Source organism: Rattus norvegicus, chromosome 7 (assembly GCF_036323735.1).
Source record: "Rattus norvegicus strain BN/NHsdMcwi chromosome 7, GRCr8, whole genome shotgun sequence".
Classification (NCBI taxonomy): domain Eukaryota; kingdom Metazoa; phylum Chordata; class Mammalia; order Rodentia; family Muridae; genus Rattus; species Rattus norvegicus.
Genome location: NC_086025.1, coordinates 88,759,868 through 88,776,621, shown reverse-complemented (window position 1 = coordinate 88,776,621; position 16,754 = coordinate 88,759,868). Strand labels below are relative to the sequence as shown.

At 41.0% G+C, this 16,754-nt stretch overlaps 1 protein-coding gene across 3 annotated transcripts in view; it reads right to left on the bottom strand.

Annotated features, from left to right (window-relative positions):
* Window positions 1–16,754, bottom strand: part of Col14a1 (collagen type XIV alpha 1 chain) — a 215,113-nt gene that overhangs the window by 50,318 nt on the left and 148,041 nt on the right. For all 3 annotated transcript variants that reach the window (XM_039079204.1, XM_039079205.1, NM_001130548.2), the window contains exons 35-40: window positions 13,659–13,736; window positions 10,727–10,813; window positions 9,390–9,443; window positions 5,287–5,382; window positions 3,918–3,971; window positions 3,567–3,620 (exon numbers count right to left, since the gene is read on the bottom strand). In XM_039079204.1, coding sequence (XP_038935132.1) covers window positions 3,567–3,620; window positions 3,918–3,971; window positions 5,287–5,382; window positions 9,390–9,443; window positions 10,727–10,813; window positions 13,659–13,736 — 423 coding nt within the window. The remainder of the gene's footprint in view (window positions 1–3,566; window positions 3,621–3,917; window positions 3,972–5,286; window positions 5,383–9,389; window positions 9,444–10,726; window positions 10,814–13,658; window positions 13,737–16,754) is intronic.

The following is a 16,754-nucleotide window of genomic DNA, read 5'->3' as shown; positions in this document are numbered from 1 at the left end:
ATGCACTAGTCTAAACATGCCTAGTCCCCTTGGTAAACAGAATGTGCTGAGATTTTAAACAAATGTAAGGTTGCCATTAAGAAGGTGGGATAAAAAGAGATTTCAAGTCTCATAGCTATGTACCCAAAAGAAAATATTAATTTCTTTACTTTCTTTTTCTTTTTTGACACATTCAGGATTAAAACTGTGGCTCTATGCATACTAGCCAAGCACTATCCAGACTGGCCTTGAGCTCACTTTGTAGCCCCAAAAGACTTTCAATTTGCAATCCCCCTTTCTCAGCCTCCTGGGATTATAAGCTTCTTTCACCAGATCTGCCCCCCCCCCCCCATTTTTATATTCTTGAGAAGCATGATGGCGAAAAGCTATAGTCAGGCCTGACAGAGTACAGAAATACATTCTCTAAATAAGGGTTAGGCTCTTGTGGTGTGTGCCAACCCCCAGGGAATAATATTTGAATGCTGTGTTGATCTTCATTGGACAAGATGTAAGGGCTTGCCGCTCCTTATGAATCAGGAATTAGGGAAATGTAGGGTTCCTCACAAGTCTAAATCAGCAATAATTTAGGAAGATAGAACCTGCAGAGAGACATGCTGAGGTCATAAGATATGAAAAATCAAGCTGATATTGACCTGGAAGCTCCCTCCCTATTCCCTAGCCTTCATAGTGGCACAGGGAAGAAACATGTTGACTCTAGGGAAGCAAAGTCATCAACTGTCCTATCCAGCTGTGAACTCTGCAAGCTGCAATAAAGTCAGCCTGTCAAAATATATCCATTGGTGCAAGAGTATTGTGAATATTATTAGGATAACCAACTATTTTCTGTTTGGATCTAAACCTACCCAATAGTATGGAACTTATGCCTGCTATTATCAATGGGGCCATAGAACCTAGGAGAGAACCTACTACTATTATTTTTGCTAAATGGATCCAGTAACAAAGTATTTTTTTTATAAATACTATACTCACAGATTAGCTCAGCTTTTAAGCTCCATCAGAGAAGTTTCTTTTTAAAGTAAATGCTGATTAATACAGATTCGCAGCTGGTCAAAATGTGGAGTATAAATGAGTGTGGTGTTGAGGTGCTAAATGAACATCTGTATCACCCCCCCTTTTCTCCAAGGCTCGGGGAACATCATGGAAAAAGGAAAAGAAGGTACTTCATAGCTTCACCCAGAAGCTGATGTCTTAATAGACGAGCATGACGATGTGACTATGAAGAGGGCTTCCTTATAAACTGACAGAAGGAGACATCATCTGTTCTCACGGTATTGGGTGATTTTCAACATTAATCTCATAAGAGATAAGACTGGGAAATCTAAAGGATTCTGTTTTCTGTGCTATGAATATCAGAGAACAACAGTGGTGGCTATTGACAATTTCAATGGAATTAAGATTAAAGGAAGAACTATCCATGTGGACCATGTGTCAAACTACTGGGCTCCTCTGAAGTCAGAAGGTGTGGATGATGTGATGACTGGAGGCTCCAGAAGGGCTGTGGGGTGAATACACCTCCATCAAGTTCTCCTGAAGGCTCTGAGGATGTCAAACTTTCACACACACACACACACACACACACACACACACACACACACACAGAGAGAGAGAGAGAGAGAGAGAGAGAGAGAAAGAGAGAGAGAGAGAGAGAGAGAGAGAGAGAGAGAGAGAGAGAGAGAACTGAATGCCAGGTCCTAGCAGAGCTGCCATCCTGCTCTTTATCCCTTAGAAGCAAGACAGTAAGGGAAGCGATGACCATGGCTCTCAGAAGCACAGCAGCAAGAACTCAGAGAGAGCACAGAAGTCCTAATGTAGAAGGGGAAAGAAGAGTCACCCAGACTCCCCTGATGTTAGGTGTTCCTGCCGTGGTAGAGCAGAGGACCCTGGCTGGGAGGCAGAGACTGAGAAACCCATGCATGAGCAGAAGTCTTCAAACAGGAGGGAGAGAGAAGAAAAGAACAAAGAGGAGGATAGAGGGGATGAGGATAGAGGGGGGGAGCTCAGGTATTCATTCTTGCAGGCGCAATGGGTCTTCTGAAATGCAGAGTCATAGAAGTAGGAGTAGGAGTCCAAAGAAGTCCCATAGGCATAAAAAACATAGGCGCTCTCTGGAGAGGGAAAAATTTTATGCCAGTGACCGTAGACATAACTGAAGCCTGTTCCAGCTGCCCAGTTCTTTGAAAATAAATTTTGTTACATAAATATCAAAAAAAAGTTAGACTGACCAGAGTTTGGAAAAGTCTGTTGTAAAATAATGTTTTCGGCATATGCCAGGGTTGTGGTGCATATGAACTCCCAGAAGCTGTAGGGGTACCCATAAGACCTACACATTATCACGCCAGTCAAAAGTATGTGGAGGAATGTACGAAGCCCTACCCCTACCTGAGGAGCTACTGGGAGTTGACGAGTGCCGGGGAAGAGATAGTTTGCTTTAGGACTGTGGCCTCCGGTGGGTTGTCCATCATCCAATGAATGGTCCCATACACACCTATCTACAGGCCACACCAACTGAACTCAGGAGATTCAAACAAGAGGAAGTTGGAAGGGAGAATTGACAGTGGGGATCTGGGAGGAGTTGAAGAGGTGAGGTGGTGGAATATGGCCAAAATATATTATATACATATATGAAGTTATCCAAGAATAAATAAAAATATTTTAAAAGGAGGATAGCTTCTCTTGCACTTAAAAATGTACTAATTCTTTATTTAGGTCATTTTTTTTATTTTTCTAGGTAAACCTGACTGCATTTTATGATAAACTGTTATAAGTGTGCATCATACAGGCATGTATGCACACATACACACATATTTACACACTGATTTATGATCTCTAGCTACATACTGTTCTCCTCCATTACACAAGCAGTTCTTCCTGTTTGCAGTGGCTTTCTTCTCGTCTCCTCCGTCTTTCAATCAAGAAGCAGCCTCGAGGGCACCTCCTCGGGGAATCCTTCGCAGACCCTCTAAGCCTGGCTTGATTATCCATTCTTTGTTCTACCAGAACTCTGATCCCAGTATAACATGTGGAAAAGTTTTAAATTTTGAATTTTCCCCAATAAATCACAACCCTCCAAGCCTGGCTTAGTGGAAACTTGTCAACGAAACAAATGTCATATTTCAGCTTGATGATTTTTGTACTTCATTTTGCTGCTTTCTATTTGAACCAATAAAAAGGACAAATAACTGAGATATATTAAACCAATTGGAGATTCCTTTATAAGCCATACTACTCGGATTTCCATCTATGTGGCTGCTACTTTCTTACAGGTCTGTACTTCAAGGATCTGAAAGAACTAGAAAAACCTACGAAGCCAATAGATGCAGTTGATATAAGTAAGAACCGGACTTGGGAGCGTGCAGAATAATGTACTACCAACTAGGCTGAGTCTGATGAAAACAGAAATGGACAGAGAAGAAGTGGCTGAAGGGAAATAGATGTATAATAGACACTAGAGTGAGAAGTAAACCACAAACCCTAACTTGGTGCCCATCTGTAAAAACCTGTCTGTAGCAAAGTGAATATGCAGGAAGACTGCCTTGCCACAAGTCCAACATTTGGCAAGTTCTTACCCTCTGGCCTGGTGAGCCATCGCGTCCTGGTGAACCAACACCTCCAGGGACACCCTAGAGAGGGCAAGAACAGGAAAGAGTCAGCTTTACAGAAACAGCTCCCCTCCCCTTAGAACAGACTACAGCTTCCAAACAACGCCAGAGGCACAAAGGGAACCCACTGGGACCCAGGACTGAGACCGAGAAGTTACTACTGAGAAATAGATGTCCCCACCCTCAGTCAATCTGGCTTTCAAAAGGGTGAAGGAATACAGGAAAGTGTCATTGACATAGACACCCTTCCAAGGTCACAGCTGATGTCAGAAGCTTCAGGTTTTATCCCTGGCAAAGGATGAGCAGCAAAAACTGTACCTGTGGACCAGGAAGGCCGGCATCTCCTTTATCTCCTTTATCACCAGGCATTCCCTGAGTATCCAAAAGTACACCACGTTAGATCCACAGACGTAAGCTCTTGGTCCCTTACCCACCCATACCCTTTAGAGTGTTTTCAACAGTAAACTGCCTTTGCTCTATCAGCCACATGTCCTGTTTCACTTCTCACATTTGCTATGCCATCCATGTAAACATTCCTGCAGAACTGAATGTTTATATACTAAAACAATTCCAATCCACAGCGTGCAGATGGCCAAGCTGATAATGCTAACATATGGTGGAGGCAGGGGGGAGATGAATATAACTCGATGTTATTTATAGCTTCCTTGAAATCATGTGTGTGTGTGTGTGTGTGTGTGTGTGTGTGTGTGTGTGTATCCGTGAATTAAATTGAATTTCTTTTCAAAGATATTAAGTATTTCAAAATAGCTATTTAATGCTCACAGTCTAAACTCTATAACTTACTCATTGAACTATATTATATTCTGGTGACAGAAGAAGTAAGGAATTATATGATATCTTTTAATATTTTACATTCCAGTGGATACACATCAATAATGAATTGGTTTAACAGTTGTTATCTTCTAGATATTAAAAGTATAGTCAAGGGCTGGGGAGGGTAAGTCAGTGGGTATAATGCTTGCCCCCCATTTAGGAAGACTACCTGAGTTTGATTCCCCAGGACCCATGTTAAAAATAAAAATCTGAGCATGGTATCATATGCTTGTAATCCTAATGTTGGGGTCTGGTACTGGGCACAGGTGGGTCCCTGGGGCTCTCTGACCAGGTAGCCTAGTATGTTCAGGTTTTAGGCTGATGAAGGCATTGTCCCACAAAACCAAGGTAGGTGACTCCTGAGGAAGATACTCAATAATGATCTCTTGCTTCTATTTACACACACACACACACACACACACACACACACACACACACACACACACGCATGCCCACACACCTGCACTCAATACACCCAAAAAAGCATGTACCCATGTGAACAGTGCATGAGTGCATGCTCACACACATGCCACACACATACAGGACAAACACCCAGAGAAATAATGATTTTACCAAAGAATTTAGACAAACAAGCAAAGGCTGTCCATCTTGACCTGCCATCCTCGGGTGCAATATGGTAGAAGTGCTTTTTCCCTTCCCACATGCCTGTTTTTTGAAAGACCACCATTACAGAGCTAGCAACTGACTGTGGAGCCAGTGCCTAGTCAGTCCTTGTGATTTTCAAATGGACTGAGACTCACTGGTAAGACACAGAATATAGAGGCTCGTCCTTCACGTCCTCGTGGAAAACAGAGAACAGCAAAACCCATGAGAATATGCACACACAACTCACAGGCATGCCTTGAATGGACAGACCACTGGGTCCTTGGGGGCCAGGGGGGCCCTGGGGTCCTGCAGGACCTGTTTCTCCCCGAGGTCCCTCTGGTCCCTAGAAGGCAAGAGAGAGAAATTACTCTACAAGTTAGATCATCTAGTACCCAAAAGATATTGCTGTATGCAACACTCATTTCCTGATAAGCTTCTAAGATATGAAATGCTCAGAGGGTAACGAGACACAAAGCTTCAAGTAATTTACCTCCTGGGTAAAATGTCATCAGTGAGCTACAAGAATAAACACAGCAGGATTCCATCAACTTTATTTATTTTGTTTCTGTATGTAAGAATGCTGTGCCAATTATGGGAGCATGTAGTCCGCCCACAACTACTTAATGCTTCCCAAAGGAGAATGCACTGCGGGACCACCCTCCTGGTCCAGGAATGAGACTGGATGAGCAGCCTTTCCTCCATGCTCCCCTCTGTCCTTTCCTAACCCAGGCATGCCTCCACCTCTCTCTGAGAACTTAACACCAAGCGCATTGTCTCCCCGACCTCCCTGCAGAACCATAGTGTAGTTCTTCTGCAGCCACCAAGAACCCCGAGCTCAAAACCATCTTCAAGCAGGAATCCATTTCACATCGTAGTTTCCAAGAGACAAGAGACCTTAGACTCAGAATATCTATTTATGATCAATTTCTTCTTCTCTGTCAAATTTGGTGTCCACAGCAAAGTCTATTGCTTTATTAAATTAACCTCTCCTGTACCTGACTAGTATCCTATTCTAGTGGACATGCTACAACTGTGCATTTTAATACGGTACCACATGGTACCATTTCTGCACACACGCATGTGTGATATGTTAATCAGTGGTGAGAACATCTAGTGCCACAAACACGAACATGTGTGTGTGTGTGTGTGTGTGTTGAAAACATTAAGAATCCTTCCTTCTAGCTTCTTTGAAATAGAGACTCTGTTACTGTTGCCTACAGAACCTGCTATGCGGTGGAATATTAAAAAGTATTTCTTCTATAACTTCATACATATTGGCCAATTTTGCCTTACTCTTCATGAGCCTTGGGTAACCACTATTTTGCTCATAATTATCACAATTTTTTTAGATTCTACATATACATAAAATCACTCATGATTTTCTCTACCTGGTATATTTAACACATTTTATAAGATCCATCCATGTCGTCACAAATGACCAGATTTGACATTCTCAAATGAATCAACAGTATCTTATCCTGTACAGGTATCCTTTTCTTACACGTTCATCTTCTGATGGGTTTTTGAGCTGTTTCCCTTTATTATCTATAGTGAGTTCTTTCGCAATAAACACAAAAGCAGAGATGTCTCTTCAAAATACTGATTTCTTTTGTATGTATAATTCTGTGTGTATAATTTGTAAATCATCTCAAATATGAAACTGCCAAATGCATAACTTGAGACAAATAATATGAAATAAAAATCCTAGTGGTGCAAACTGCAGATAAGTAATCAGAACGGAATAAGGTTCCTTAAAATTAAGCATATGAAAAAAAACCAAACAGAGCAGTCCAGCAGTCGTGGAATCTGGCAAAGTCTCAGCTGGACGGCCTATGGAGTACTGAGGTCGTACTCATACACGAGGTCGTGTAGAACATATTGAAAGGGACTGGAAAGAGGGTCAGTGGTTAAGAGCATCGTCTGCTCTTTCAAAAGATTGAGACTTGATTCCCAGTAGCCACGTGGTAGCTCACAACTGTCTGTAACTCTAGTTCCAAAGGATCCAACAGCTTCTTCTGATGTTCACAGGCATCCGTCATGCATGCGATGCATAGACTTACATGTAGGGAAAGCACCCATACACATAGACATTAAATAAAATTAAAAGTAAAGATTTTCCAAACATTGAAAGCAGAAATTGATTGAAATTGCACGGCATTTAGATTTGGGGGGGGGGGAAGAAAGTCAGGAAAGGGATCTGAAAAAAGCCGAAAAGCTAGTACCCAGATAAAGATAGAATGGCAAAGAAGAAACAAATTCGAATTGGCCAAATGAGTCAGCTATTGCCGAGATCTCAAGGAAGCGGAGCACTAAACAACCGCCTGTGGAACTAGTCCCAATTGGTGACTTTAATGAGAACGGCTTCGCAGGACTCTGGGGGCAACAGAGATCACATGTGGTTTGAGAATAGCGTAGGAAATGAGGCTGAAGAGCACCAGGGGATGATAATTCTCCTTATGAAGAGGCACATGTTGTGTATGAAGAAGAGCGCTGGAGCGCAAAACCATGCAATGTGTTTGAGTAGAGGGCAAGTTATACTTATCGCTGAGAATGTTCAGCAGCAAGAGCTTAGTACCATGTAATGTGTGCATAATTGAAGAGGAAGGCAGAAAGTAGATGGCTCCTTTTGTTCTTTAAAATATAAAGCAAGTAGACCGGAAGAGACCAGTGACCATTGTTTTGTGATCTGAATTCATATCGTCTAATTGGTGCAATGAAATGAGCACTCCGGGACTTTCCCCAAGGAAGGTATAGTTTATCTGCTCTCATACTGTCCACATAGAGGTAAGGTGGCATCTTTGGACAACTCTGCTGTCCAAATCTACTGCATCTGTCAAACAGAAATAACCATACTAGGGACAATCCTGAGGGAGTAAGTAGAGAAAATGAGTTACCTTAGGGTCACCAAATGTCTGAATCAATTCATATTCATCATATGAACCACTGCCCACTGAGAATGTTGGGAAAATAGTGGATCCCTGCTAAGCGAGGCCCCGAGAGGCAGAATCCAGAAGGCACAGGAGCTCCTGGGTGACCCAGAGAAAAAGCGAGAGCAACCATGTTGGGAGGACGCACTCAACCCTGGTCTTTTTTACAGCATGAGATGGAGTCAGGTCAGGAACAGCAGGCCCATCTCAGAAAATGACACAGATCACATCTACAAAGGCTACATCCCGGGGCCTTGGATTAGATAATCCGTGATTATCCTCAGTTTTCCTTCATTTACTACTTCTCCAAGCTCACGTCTTGCCCTACCTTGCACCATCTGTTCCCAATTGTAAAGCAAAACTCTTTTTTTAGTGCAATGCTCTCTGGTATATGAATAAGTATTATGTAAATCTAATGCATTCAAAGCACTAAATCAGTACGGCAGATGGTATGGAAATGGCAAAGAGTGATGTCACAAGGCCAAGATGGAGAATCACATTACAAAGGACCTTGATGGCTGGAGAGGTGGCTTGGGGGTTAAGAACGCTGGCTGCTCTTCCAGGGGACCTGCTTCACAGGCACTGCACACACAAGTGGTGTACAGGCATACATTCAAAAACACTCATACACATAAAACAAATCTTTATGAAAGGAAGGGCCAGGAATGTGATGCCAACGATCGCCAAACTATGGTCCATGACTGTATATTTGAAACAAGCATAAATGCAGCATAGACTCTCAGGAAATTAATCTGAAAGCAGATGTGTAGAATCAACCAGAAAGGCAAGGCACTGGAGATAGGAGATCAGTTAAAGATTTTCCAGAATCCAAAGGGAAGGAAGGGGAGGAAGCCTGAACTCAATTAGTAACTGGGCTTCTGCCAGTCCTTAGGATGCCTTTGTGCAAAGGAGAAAAATATGTGTTTTGATGTGGGTTGGCTTAGCATGGTCATTTTGGGTGGCTAATGCCTCTGCAGGGCACGACCTGGAGCATTATCCTTGGTGGCGTTGGGTACTGGGTATAGAAAGCAAAGCCAGGTGAATGATTATATATAGTGCAAAACAGGGGAAGAAATCTAAACTGTAGGAACTTTCCTGGAAGGGACTAGGGCTGGATTGTAACTGCATGATTCTGCCTAAGATGCATTTCTGTTAGAGATGAAGAAAGAGAAACATGAACCTGACAGAGTCACCATGCAGACTAAGTCACACAGAACACTAGCATTCTTGTCTGTCCCAAGTCTTTCATTTGACTGAGTCACTAAATAGCTGCTTTTGGTTAAAAAAACAAATCTTCGCTATAACCAAAAATTGTTTGACATGAGTATTGCAAACAGGTAAGATGTTGTAAGTCACCAGAGTAAAGAAAGTCGCATTTAACTCCAAAGTTATGCCTATTTGAGACAAAGAGAGAATATGTTACCTTCGGACCCGGTTCACCTTGTTGGCCTTTTGGTCCTCGGAGTCCTGGACCACCCTGGCAAACAGATGTTAAGTCTTAGCTCAAAGACATATCTCCAAACAGCATATTTTCTTCATTTTTCTTAATAACATGGGATTAGGTCATTGCTATTTTATATGAAGCCCACACATTGTGTACTAGCAAATATTCATCATGATCTTCAACTGAAAACTCCCTACCCAGTTCTGACCCTTCTTGCAGATCACTTCAGAGCCTCAGAAAATCTTTGCTTCGAGTCCTTTTAACCCTGAAAAATACTTATAGGACTTGTTTATTGGGAGCTTATAAAATGCTGGGTGTGTTTACATATAAAAGGAATTAAATACTCAATTGGCATGAAATCATGTGTTTTTATACCATAACTTCATAAAAAGCCAATGAAAAAGCCACAATTCAACTCCATTTATTTACACAGAAATAAAAAAATAATCAAGTTAGTGTTTTTGAAACTACAATCATTTTCATTTCCTCCCAAGATATTCTGCCATATTGATGTAACAGCTGTAGCATTGCTAGTGGCAGTTTTCTTTATTTGACATATCAATGTACTACAGAATAAGCACATGAATATATTCTTTATGTATTTGTTCATGTTTGTAAACACACATCTAAATATTTAAGTGTGCATCCTCTGAATATTTTAATTAAATGGGATATTAAAATAAATATTTGTAAAAGCAAATATAGAATTGCAATAAATGGAAAAGCATTGTTAAAAATACTATATTACCTTAAAAATTATATAGTATAGATGACGTTATTCAATTTAGTTAGGTTTTGCCCTTACTGAAGGCTGTACAGCAAAAACATGCTCTGTGATAAAATGAGGAGGTGAATGGAGTTAGTGCAGGCCATGAGACGCCAGACAGCTTTCCCTCACTTGGGCAAAAGGACTGAAGATCATTGAAACTGAGCTAATGCTCTCCCGATGTAATTCCAAGTTCCATGGGGCATGCAGGCCTACTTGAAACTAAATCAACAGCATCAAGAGAACACATACAACATCTTCCATGGTGTGAGCTGCAGGAGGATATGCCAGTCTTTCAGGTGTGAGCAGAGGCCCAGTGACTGAACTCATACTGAAGATTAGCCACAGTGGCTTAAAGAGAGGATTTTGTACATAAAGCAATGGGAGATGGGCGGCATGGTAGGAAGAAGATCATCTTGTAGCTGTGTCAAAGTTTACTTAGGATTAAATATGTGACAGCCCTTTAGTCCAGTCGGCAGCACAGGTTAGACCCAAGAATAGTGGTGTTAGTGCTCTTGAAGAAATTCAAGGCCGAGCTAGCAAGACTTACTGGGGGGCCAGCTGGTCCTAGAGCCACTTCATTGGTTTCTGAGCAAGAGCAGGATCGTGGAAGGTCTGGGCAGGACTCTTCATCCCGCTAAGTAGAAAAACAACAACAAAAACCATAGTCATTAACAAGGCAGTCTACATAACTTGCTTTACTGACTTTAAGAAAATACTTTAGGGGACGTTTTAAAATAGGTGAACATTATGCTATAAGGTTCTCAAGTACAAGACCTCTTTTGACGGAGACAGCATAGATGCATATGGAAAACCAATTATCACAGCTTGAGAGGGATTTGCTGAAACTAATTTAGAAATCCAAGTGAAGAAACAAAGTCAGGAGAGAGTGGAGAACATTTTTGTTTCTATTTAATTCATCTAGAACAGCAATGCTCTTTGAACTAAAGGCCCTAAACACTTTTCTTGTGCTACACTGTCTTCCTGTTTTAAGGGATAAAAGAAAACTTGTTGAAAGGCTCAGTGAAAACTACAGTATATGGATTAAAACAAAGAATTAAAACTGCTTAAGTAAATCTATGTCCTGTGATGACTCCATGAGCTTTGTAGCTGAAACCAAGAAAACACAATGGACCTGAAGTGTTAGGGTAGGGCTCCTTTTTCTCTTCTCTTGGGAATTTACTGAAATGAGATCTTTGAAAATGATTGGTAATGTTAGGCTGACTAAATTCAAGGGAGTTTCCCAAATGCAGAGCAAAGCAGAGTGCCTGGTAACAGCCTTGTGCAATTGTTAAATATCCCATCTGGAGCAGAGGCCAAAATGACCTCAGCACTGAGGTACTAAACTATAGGACTTCACAGAGCCCTTGAGTGGTCTTGAGTAGATGAAAAGGTCATTATGTGAGACCTCACAGGAGACTGAGAGGTTAGATAGAACAGGGCCAGACAGCAAATTACCAAGATGAAAGTAAGTGAGTCTCCAAAATATTCAAAACAAACCCCTTACAATGGCTAAACAAATGACCTATATTCCTTTCGTGGCCTTTTCTTTAAATGGTGGGCAATAAGAGTTCCATTCACATCTCCCACTGACATACCTCATCTATTCTAATACTTGGGCAGCTAAATTAAAACATAAATTTAATATTTCCAAAAGATCACCCAGATGAATTTGGCACAAGGCATCCTGTTTCAAGACCCAGCAGTGGTTTTGCTACTGTCGATGATCTGTCTTCATGGGACATAATTTATAAGCCTTTATAGTGAATAAAGCAAGGAACAAAGTAATGAAAGAGCCCAGATGCTTCCCAGAATTGGTGACCACATTTTTGCTAGATCTACCGTGAGATATTCTGTTTCCTCTTGCATTTCTCAACCTATCTGCCCTTAAGTGCAACACTAAGATCTCTTGTTTAATTCATGACTAGTTTAGAAACTTATTTGATGAAGAAAGAATGAGTTACTTGCTTCCTTAAACAGACTCCCAGGAATTTAATGCCTGCAGTAAATGTTTTAATCTGGTTCTAAAATCAAAACCTCTAGACTTCTTGAAGACTTGACTATGCTCATTATATGGGTTTAATTATTAAGGTATGCCAACATCCATTCACAGCAAAGCCTCCTCTTCCAGACTGCTTTCTATGAGGAGTCTAGGAGTTATGAATCTCCTTTTGTGTCTGTTCATAGACATATAGACACAACTTTATGAGAAAATAATGAGAAATGCTGTTGTTGGGGTTTTTTTGTTTTGTTTTGTTTTGTTTTGTGGTGGTATCATATAGATTATGACTACAGTTCCAAATCCTTGTGGCATGAAAGCCTGAGGCAATCTATTAAATTTGTATCTCTATTGTGAATGTTTTAAAAATTCAATGAAAATACAGCAGCACTTGGCATCTGCTGGACTTCATGGGAATAATTAGCTCAAGATAGTTCAGAGCTTCATTTTGGGCACGGTGATGCTACCTCATAATCCTGGGACTTGGGAGGTAGAGACAAGAGGGTCAAAGTTCAAGGTCATCCTTGTTCCATGTATCTGTGCTGCACCACAAAAATACTCTGGAAAACCCAACTTAGGAGAGGAAAGGGTCTATTTCAGATGACTTAGAGAGAAATCAGAGCAGGAACTTGACTTAGAAACCATGCAAGAACTCTGCACATTTACAGACTCTTGCTTAGCTAACTTTCTTATACAATTGAGCCCTGGCTGCCTGGGAACAGTACTGCCTAGAGTGAGCTTCAGTCTCCCACAGTAAATACACGCAACAAAGACAGTTCCCTATAAATATGCCCACAGGCTAATCTAAAGTAGATGATTCTTCTCTCAGGGGACTCTAGGCCGTATCAAATTGACACTCAAAGCTAAAGAGGACACGGGGCTAAACAGTTCGTTTGAGTTGAGCGTGGATAACATGACATGCTTCTCACAAAACAAACAAAAACACTCTACAATGTCAACAGCATGTTTTGGAACATCTTTTCAATGTTCTGTCTTTGCAAACCTAGGATTCAGTCGTTGTTACGATGAAGAGCAAGGCCATGGGGCAAATCAGTGTGTAAAAGGAAGTGAGGGACAGGCATCGTCTGATAGGGCGACACTGCCACACTCAATAAGCATACGCTTCTCAAAAAATGTACTGCCTTCTCCTTTCAGTGCCTTCAATGGCTACTGAGTTGTCAGAAAAAGCAAGAGCTTACATCCAAACATTTAGTAAATGTAACTGTTAAGTACTTCCTTTGGCCTGGGAAGTTTGTGAGGAAGCCCTGGAGGATGTGTCAATAGCACCTGCGGTACACAGTTCAAACCATGTGGGATCAGACGTGATGGTCTCGTTGGTTTCTTCTACTCCATCTCATTACTAAACCTTCCTGACCTTCATTATCATCACAAAAGGAATTGCTTTCGGTATGAATATTGAGAAACTCTCATTTGCAAAGAAAAGATCGATTTTACAGTTTGATAGAAGTGAAAGAATTCTTACCAGGCCCGGAAGTTCACAGCATCTGTCTTTACTGGCCCATGATGTAGAGCAAACGATATCAAACATTTGTAACTGGAACTGATTCAGAAAGATAATTATCAATCAATAAGGATGATACAGTTAAAGTGTGCTCATAGTCATAATTATTTTATCAGACATAAAATATTAGTATACTTATAACATAATATTCCAGTAAGTAAATTTAAAAGTAAACTAAAACTCATTTTGTTCCTGAAACAGAGTGATCAAACATTCTGTCTACAGTTGCTCCACCCGTGCTCCTCATTTCTCCCCCTTCTCAGATACACCCACAGTAATCTTAGTTCTGTAGGCAGTCACCCCTGGAAGCCCCTTATAGCTCCTCCCAAGTGCCCTGCAGTCACAAAGGTTCCAGATGCCCTTCATAGATCGTGTTGCATCTACTACTCAGTTATCTATATTATCGTGCCCTTCAGTCCTTCAAGGTCAGGGGAACTTCTCATCTCTGAGTCACTTAGCAGAGCAGTTAACACGTAATCAACACACAGAAAGTCTGAGGAATAAACTTAGTTCATTCCTCTGTGCAATCATTTTCACTGAAAGCAAGATATTGTATAGCCTTTTCCAAGACAATAGTGAAAGCAGAAAACAAAACAGTCCTGTGCTAGAAAAGGTTATGGGGAATGGGAGACTCCTAAATAAATATTGTATTCAATGACGTGTGGGAAGCGATTCATAATGAGAGCCATGGGTACATGGACTTCGTGTATTTTCACTTAAGCAATTCGTCACACTGTAAATGCTTAGCCTTATTTCATCACATATGTTGGTAATAACTCAAGATAAGAGGTAACATATACAGAAATATCTTTATAACATTAGTGGGGGCTAACACTAACCTAATGACCTAATTATGTCTACTTGTTTCTTTCTACATTGTTTTGGAATATTGAAGTACAGCATCAGTAAAAGAACTGGGAAGATGTTAATGTTTTCATTTTGATCTGCAACCTTCCTCCAGCCAGTAATGCTTTCAGTAAGGACCATAAATATGTAGGCCAAAGGATACTACTCATCCTTGGCCCAGAGCCCTCAGGGTGAAATGACAGTGCTTACATAGCTAGCTCTATTGAAACAGGCTATCAGAAGATGCAGGAAAATCACTAAAGAGCCACTTCTTTTTTTCTTGGGGGGGGGGTCCTATTTTCTTTTTCTTTTTCTTTTTTTTATTAACTTGAGTATTTCTTATTTACATTTCGAGTGTTATTCCCTTTCCCAGTTTCCGGGCAAACATCCCCCTAATCCCTCCCCCTCCTCTTCTTTATGGGTGTTCCCCTCCCCACCCCCCCCATTGCTGCCCTCACCCCAACAATCTAGTTCACTGGGGGTTCAGTCTTAGCAGGACCCAGGGCTTCCCCTTTCACTGGTGCTCTTACTAGGATATTCATTGCTACCTATGAGGTCAGAGTCCAGGGTCAGTCCATGTATAGTCTTTAGTTAGTGGCTTAGTCCCTGGAAGCTCTGGTTGCTTGGCATTGTTGTACATATGGGGTCTTGAGCCCCTTCAAGAAAGAGCCACTTCTAATGGTAAGAAAATCAGGTTTTCTGTTCTCATGCTCAAGAATAACTGTGTGTGTTATTGGAATGTTTAACCTGTAAACATAATCACCTTGGGTTTTGAAGATAGACTCATTATTCAAAACATCTTACTTTCTTGAACTTATCATAGCAATGTATAGTTTGCTAAAATGACAGCAAAGCACATAGCTTACACCACCACCCTTGGATATTTTAACACCCAGGCCACTAAGATATATGAGCCAAAACAGGAAGACCATACAACAAAATAATGATCAATTTTTAAAAACTTAAAAATGAAAACATTTCCAAATGTGCACTACAACAGACTTTTGTAAGTATAAATAGCAAGAAATAGTTCCTATGGGAACACAAAGATTAGAATCTATGGAGCTAGGCTTCTGGGATAGGAGTCCTGAGTCCAGCCTGTGTGAGCTGAGCTATTTTGAAGAAATTAGTTCCTGTTTTGAGCTTTTATTTTTCTCATCTGTGAAAATGTGTGCTGACATAGTTGAACACCCCTACTCTGAATGTACAAAGCTTTCTGACTGTTGAAATGATGCCAAAAAAAATTCTCTATCTGGCTTTGCTGCATGGGTTTCATGTAAAATGCAGACACATTAAAGATGTCTAAAGTTCCTGTTGAATTGTGTAAAAGGTATACGCAAACCATAAATGCATCTAGTGTCTAGACTTGGATCCCATCTTTAAGATTTCTCATTTGGATATTCCAAATTCAGTAGTTCCAAGTATTTCAGTAAGAGATACTCAGTTCCATGGCAAATACAGAGGCGAATGCTTGCAGCCAACTATTAAACTGAGACTGGGGTCCCCAATGGAGGAGTTAGAGAAAGGATTGAAGGAGCTAAAGGGGCTGGTAACCCCATAAGAACAGCAATGCCAACCAACCAGAGCTCCCAGGGACTAAACCACCATCCAAAGAGTACACATGGACAGATCCATGGCTCCAGCTGCATATGTAGCAGAGGATGGCCTTGTTGGGCACCAATGGGAGGAAAAGCCTTTGGTCCTGCCAAGACTGGAACGCACATTGTAGGGAAATGTCAGGGCGGGAGGTGGATAGGGGTGGGTGGTTAGGTGAGGGAAAGGGGATAACATTTGAAATGTAAATAAAAAATATCCAATTAAAAGAAAAAAGAAAAAAGCAGAGATACTCAATTCTGTTAGCTATTCTGTTTGTTGTGAAGACCACATGAGTTAATATGGAGAGAGTACGAGAACAGTGCCTGAAACATATCTGCAATTAATAGTAAATATCATTTCAAAGTTTGGTGCACAGCTCTCTCACAGCTTACTCTGAAAGCTTATAAGCCAATAATGTAGATTCAAAGCAAAAGGGAGAGTGGCAAGGGAAGATACAGAATAGTTTTCTTCTAAATTATTATTTACTTTTAATGATTTGAGAAACCTTAACAAAAAAAGGGACAATATTAACCAACATGTTTTGAAAATCTGCTCCGTACTGGCTATTAGTCTAAGCACTTGATGTCTAGCGTTTTTTCTCAGATCGCTACCATG